The following is a 7,190-nucleotide window of genomic DNA, read 5'->3' as shown; positions in this document are numbered from 1 at the left end:
AATTTCTTCTTTTTTGGGTCGATAACACTAATAAAGATATATACATGCCAATATTCCAATGGGCTCTTATTGCAAGGGCCCAACAAGGTTAGGACGTACAAATCAAGACAAAACCAGTTGCGGCCCATAGGCTAATCTATCACTTTGGAATGAAGCAAACTAAGAATAAGTAACTTGTGTTGACCAAAAACCAAAGAAACAAAGAGTAAGTAACTTGTTTATGCTTTAGGTGTACAAAGTGTGTGTGAGATGTGTAATAGTACTTGTACTAACACTTTAATATGTACTAATAACTTGTCAAAACCATTGGCTGTTTAGCAACGACCCACTTCTTAGATCAAGATATTTGGGTTTGACACAACAAAAAAAAGGGAAAATATATGGGTAAGTTAGTTTAATCCTTTTTCCATTTCAAATTATTAGATACGTTTAGAGTTTTTTTTTTTTAATAAAGATTAAAGAAAGTAATATATATCTTAATTAATAAAATAATTTTGTTGAATTATTCTTATTGTTTGTTGTGTTTAGTTGCTAAGAGAATTGACTCACATAATTCTTAAAGTTATTATATTTATTAATTATTTGGAAAGGAATAAAATAGAAATTAATATTTCATAGGTAATCTCGAAACATTATTTAGTATGATTTCTTTTACTAAAACACCACTTAATTTGAAATAGAAGAAGTATCTCTAATTAACAACGTCTAATGTGTTAGAAAGAGAGTTACTTTCTGCGTTATTCTTTTTATTATGCACACTATTTTTTTTTATTATCATTTGTAGAGATTTAATTTTAGAATGTATTAAACATTCTTTTAAGAATGAAATTTCAAAAGGGTGTCTAATATATGGCAAAATTTAGATTTAAAAATTATTACAAAATTAAAATTTTAAAAGAATGTTTAAAGAGTTCCCTAAAATTTTAGATTATAGTAAATATTTTTTAAATATAATAATAATAATTTGCTTACAAATTGCAAGAACAAAAGGTGCAAACCAAGATAAAAACAGCTGCGGCCCATAGCTAATAAAAAGAATACCTTACATAATTTAGAATCATGTTCCTCTTATTTGTATATTCTTTGATCTGTTGCTATGAATTTATTTTCTTAACAATAATTACTTGTCCCTTTACTGCATGGTGCTGTTGCTAGATACAATTAAGACATACAATTAATCTGTGGATTAGAATTATTTCATTGAATTAAAGCACAAATGTTTGGGGTAATCGACAAACCTAGGTAAGCACTTCATCCTCTAGTACTCTATTATTCAAGAACTTTTATCTTTATGCAAATTTAATTTCACTATGCAAATCAAGCTTCTATTTCATGCAAGTTTAGTTTCCTAACTTTACTTTCCTGCAATTTAATTTTCAATTAAGTTTCACGCCCTCAATTTCTGTTTTTATTAAAATATATTTATTCTTAGCTCATAACAATTAGATAAATGTAACTGCACACTCAACTTATTAATCCAATGATTAAGTCATCATCCTTTAGGGAAAGCTAAGATTTAGAAACATAAAAATAAGGCTGCAAGGAACGCATGTTTATTGTTTTATACAATATTCGCGATTTTTCTTGATTCTCAAGGCTTTACCTAAAATGATAAAAATAAGAGAACTTCACTAAGATAAATCCTACCAACTCTGATTGTTTTCATTTATATATATATATATATATATATATATTATCTTATTACAATTCTTTTGATACAATCTTTATGTTCAGAAATCCTTAAATCTCTCTCCCATCAAATATCGGTTTTTATAATATAAAATTATCAAAATTATATTATAAATCTTTTATAATTTTTCATTTTATTTAATAAAATTATTGAAAATGAGAATATAATAAAAAAAATCTTTTTAATTTTTAAGATGATGAATTATTTAAAATAAATTAAAACATGAAAGAATAATTTTCAAAAATATATAGAGTTATAAATTTTCAAGTTATGGCCAGGTAACCAAATATGTCATTTTACACGTATTAATTGATTTTATTAAATATTTATAATTTAATTAGCTAGCTTTTTATTTTTTATTTTATTTTATTTTGACCTTTATTTACAGTCTTGTAAAACATTTGTTTTCAGTAAGAACTGCCAAATAATAATAATAATAATAATAACATTAGCAGTTAATAGCTATCAAATGTAGACAATAAGTGACAATTGTTAGGAATTAATAACTAATAACGATTGACAATTATTTTTAGTTTTTGCGTAAAGTCAGTTTCTATAAGATTAGGTTTTGCTTATGTGGTGGGAAAGTACACAAAATTTGTCAAATCGTAGATCAATTGCAATTCCAACTTGTTGCTAAAAATTTTACAAAAGTTGGGAGTCAATCCTATTTTATCGACTTTCTCTCAAATTGTTAAAAAAATTTAATTTATAAATTGCGAAACACCTACATAGATTAATTGATACAATTTCAACTAGTATGCAAACTAATTAATTAAGAAGCATAAATACCTTATATGTAACATTTAAATTAAAACATATACAACAAAAATAATAATCATATTATAATCAACTCCAATAATATAAAAAAATATATTATAATCAACTTTAATTAAAAAAAATTTATTTAAATTATTCTTTAGCAGTATAGAAGTTGATTATAATCAACTTCAATTATAAAGAAGTAAAAAAAACTCATAATTAATATATATCAGTAAAAAAATTAATTATAATCGACTTTAATTATATAATCGTAAATATATATAATTGTTAAATTTAAATATAGTTAACATCCATTAAATTTAAATTTATTTTAATTCACTAAGTTATTGTTTTAATGTTTACTTGCCTAAAATTATAATTGTTTAATTTATTGTAATAAATAGTAAAAATCTTAATATAAAATACACTACTAGTTCTATAACCTACATTTAATTAAATATGTAGCAGACATTTATATAATATATGTAATAACTATTTTAATTTGACAACTAAATATTTAATGATAGATTAAATTAAAAAACTCAAATAAAATTAAATAAATTTTTTAAATATTTACACGACATTTTATTTAATATGATCAATAAATTTAAGTCGATTTAAATTATTATTCATCTCTATTATAGTTATACTGTATTTTTTTCTCTTCCTTTCTTTTTGTCAATTCTTCTCAAATATATTTCTTCCTTCTAGGGTAGTCTTGTACTTTAGAATTTGAATTTTATGAAGTTTAAAATTTAAATTTTATGTCATTTGAAATATTATTTTTACATTAATATTATTTAATAGTTTATAAAATTATTATATAAAAATATTAACATTTTAAATTAAAATTAATTTTTTAATTTGAGTAAGAGATTAGAAGGAATTATATAACTTAAGTTTACATGGATCATAATTCAAACTCAAAAAATGCACTTAAGACATAGTATTTTTTAATTAATGTCGATAATTGACTATTTTGTAACATAGAAGTCAATTTTAATCTTCCTCGTTGCACTGCTGAAAACAGTTATAATCGATTTCTGTACTTATGTCTAAGATTGGTTTTAATTGACTTCTATATAATTCAAATCAAGACTTTTGTGTAAAACTTTTTATTTCGATGTATATACGTAATATTTAATTATTTTTATTTTATTTAAGTAAAAAATTCAGAACATCGACAACGCACTAACAAAAAGAAGTGCATATTTAAAAACATTAAAACTTTAAAAAATAATAATTTTTGCTTAAAAATAAAGTAAATTAAACACACATTAAATCAAATAATATAAATAAATTTTTTGCATCTAATTTAATATGAATTTAACCTAAGCTACATACTTGTACGTAGTAAATTAGTCTACCATGAAAAATTTGAAAGATTTTTTATATATATAAAAACTTGAACTTAAAATTTTTTACATGATACTGAACTGTTTATTATTTGGATCAACTTTTGTTGGTGAAATTAATTTTTTAAAATATAGCTATTAATAAATTTTAATAATTTTTGTTTTCTTTGATTAGAGCAAAGTGAGTTTGTTAATTTTGTTTTTCTTTTATAAAATTTTTGAAGGGAGGAGTTAGATTCTGTTTTGAAACAAAAGAGAAAGTTGAGAATTTACATTTACTTCAACTCAAAGATATTAACAAGAGTTCGAACTTGCAATTTGATAGATATAAAGTTCTATCTTATTCTATTTGATTATTAATTTCTTAAAGTTAAATGAGCTTGTTAATTTGCGGTGATTAAAATATTTTGGGAGAGCAGATATAATAATAATAATAAATGAAATTAGGTATAAAATGTTTGAAAAATAGGGTTTTGAAAAAAAAAATGAAGTTGCTTATTGATTTAGTTTACGCTTCTGCATATTTGTGGTGTCTATTTTAAGGTGGGAAGTGTATAGGAATCCAATGATCTCACGTGTACGGTGTACCCTTTTTATTTGTTGAATGGAACCTACACAGTGTTCTGCAGCTTTAGTTCTCTGGATCTCTGATCTTATGCTTCCATATGAAAAGAAAATAAGTAAAAAATGATAGAAAGATGAGAAAATAGGTATAATTTTAATTATTTCAATTATGCGAAAAATAATGAGTTTTATCTTCATTTGTTTGGATTAATAAAATCTGAGAAGAAAAAATATTTATTATATTTAATTAGTATTTTATTTATTACAAAAAATTATCATTTGTTAATAATTTAAAGTTAAATTAGTCTTTGTTAGTAAATATTTTTAAATAAATATTAAATTTTTAATATACATATTATGAATTTATACTAACAAAATGATATATTATACAAAAAATAAAATATTAATATATAGTAATAATATAATTTTTAAAATAAAAAAATATTAATAAAAATTATCCTAGCACTTAGTAATTTTGTCTAATTGTTTACTAGCCAAATATATTGACGAATTAATTTTCCTATGCATGTCGTTATCGTGCAAATCTTATTTAGTTCATATTTTATTACACACAAAAATTATGAAGTAGACTATTATGATTTAATAATTTAGTTAATAATAATAGTAGGCAAACAATTTGCTTATTTAAGGTCCGATAGGGTTGAATATCCTTCCCATCCTCATCCTTGTTTTGTTTCTTTCTCTACTTTGTGTTGTTTGTTTTCACAAGACATGGCTCTCAGTGGTAAATTAAGTGCTGAAATTAGAATCCAAACTCCTCCAGCTAAATTCTTCAACTTTGTCGCAAAACAACTTAACCATGTTCAAAACGTTACTGAGAAAGTGCACCAAACCAAGTTGCATCAAGGTGATTGGCATGCCATTGGTTCGGTTAAGCAATGGACTTATGTCATAGGTAATTTGACAAAGCTAGCTATATAGCTTCAAATAAAACTAATATATATGTGTAACTAGAATTGGTCTATTATTTTTAACAAAAATTTCCCATATTACTTATATTATTTTGCTTTGATTCTTATTATTTGTGGAATAACAGATGGAAAGGTAACAACATGTAAGGAGAGCATTGAAGCCATTGATGAAAGAAACAAGTCAATTACATACAACCTCTACGATGGAGATGTCAGTCATCAGTATAAAATATTAAAGCTCATCTTTCAAGTGATTGAAAAGAATGATGGTGGTGCTTTTGCAAAGGGTACTATTGAATATGAAAATATCAATGAGCATGTTGAACCTCCATATGGCTACATGGAGTACATAACCAAGGTCTTTCAAGATATTGATGCACATCTTCTCAAGGCATAGCATGCACCAAAAGTTGAGAAGAAAATAATAAATAAAAAATAAATAAAGGGTTTGGCTTGAGCTTAAGTGCTCGTCTCTAAATAATCAATGTATGAAGAATATGGTTTTACCCTTACTGGTTGAACCTGGAGACGCCTATCGATGTAATTATTGTGTTATATAATATGTGTGGAAATGTTAAACCTAATGATTTGATATTTTTTTTTTTTGTATTAACAAGTTTAATTCACTAAATATTCATGATAGGTTTGACTGCAGTGTTCCAAAAATTCTAATCACTAGTAATTAAATTTTATTAGGCAGTTGCAACGGTACTCAAAAATTTGAAAAAATATTATTATTCTTGTTAAATTGATAGTTATAGTTTTTTTAATATTGCAGAGATTAAATAACATATACATCTTTTTCTAATAAACTACCAATTCTACTATCTATTAATATAAAATTAATAATAATAATTATTCCGTGTGTAAAGGAATATAAAATATTCTCTTGATGGATTTACAAAACACAATAAAAATTACAATTTTATTATTGTTAAAATATCTCAACTTAGTTACAATTAGAAAACATTTTGTAAAATTTGAACACTATTTTATCTTGATTTAGCATTTAAAGTTCAATTAAGCTCAATTCATTTTTAATATTATAGTATTACATAGTCTACTCAATCTTAATATTTAGTCGTTTAGAGATATTCAATTTTGTAAATTTTACGCTTAAGACAATGAGTTATAATTAAGCTTAAAGGAGTGTAAATATTACTAATTTATTTATTTTTGAACAAGGAGGAGTGTTAAGCTTATCAACTTGTCAATAACGGGACATGGCTCTAAGCTGGAAAGTGGAGACTAAGTAGAGATTCAAGCACCTGCAGCTAAGTTCTACCACATCTTTAGAGAGTAACATCATCATATTCCTAATATCTCTACTGAACATATACATGGAGCCGAAGTGCAGCAGGTAACTGGGAAAATGTTGGTTCTGTCAGACATTGGGACTACACCATAGGTAAATATTTATCGTAATGTTGATATTTATAATACTCAAATCAGTTAAAATTCATTCTTATAAATAATGAAAAAGTGCGACAAATTAATATTCTCAACATTAAACTACATGTTAATGTGAAAAGGCAGATACAACAAACTTGAATGAATCTTAATTAAGCAATTTTCTACTAAAAATAAAGTTACATTGGTACTATCCACTTAATTCACATAAATTAAAAAGTCAACATAACAGAACAAACTATTCTGTAGCTCAAACCAAAATTTAATATCCAAAGTCATGGCTTAACAGGATATATAACTGGCCAAAACTAAGGAATAGCTTAACTGCTTACTAAACTTGTTGCTTAAACCTATCTGAAAAATAAACTAAGAACTTCTTGTTCTCACTAAACTTCACTGTTTAGACTTTAAATATGTACAGTATTGCATGGGATGGATATATAAATTGCTATTCTTTAACTATTTATCATGAAGGAA

General features: G+C 24.3%; 1 protein-coding gene across 1 annotated transcript; it reads left to right on the top strand.

Moving 5' to 3' along the window:
* The first annotated feature begins 5,103 nt into the window (after nt 1–5,103).
* LOC113869850 (MLP-like protein 43) lies at nt 5,104–5,700 on the top strand. The gene is made up of 2 exons (XM_027506348.1): nt 5,104–5,287; nt 5,429–5,700. The coding sequence occupies exons 1-2, from the start codon at nt 5,104–5,106 to the stop codon at nt 5,698–5,700; spliced, it is 456 nt and encodes a 151-aa protein (XP_027362149.1).
* Nucleotides 5,701–7,190: the final 1,490 nt, after the last annotated feature.

This window comes from Abrus precatorius, unplaced genomic scaffold (assembly GCF_003935025.1).
Source record: "Abrus precatorius isolate BTA unplaced genomic scaffold, Abrus_2018 Scaffold6, whole genome shotgun sequence".
Taxonomy (NCBI): Eukaryota; Viridiplantae; Streptophyta; class Magnoliopsida; order Fabales; family Fabaceae; genus Abrus; species Abrus precatorius.
The sequence above is the reverse complement of the archived record's forward strand: the minus strand, read 5'-3'. Positions and strand labels throughout refer to the sequence as shown.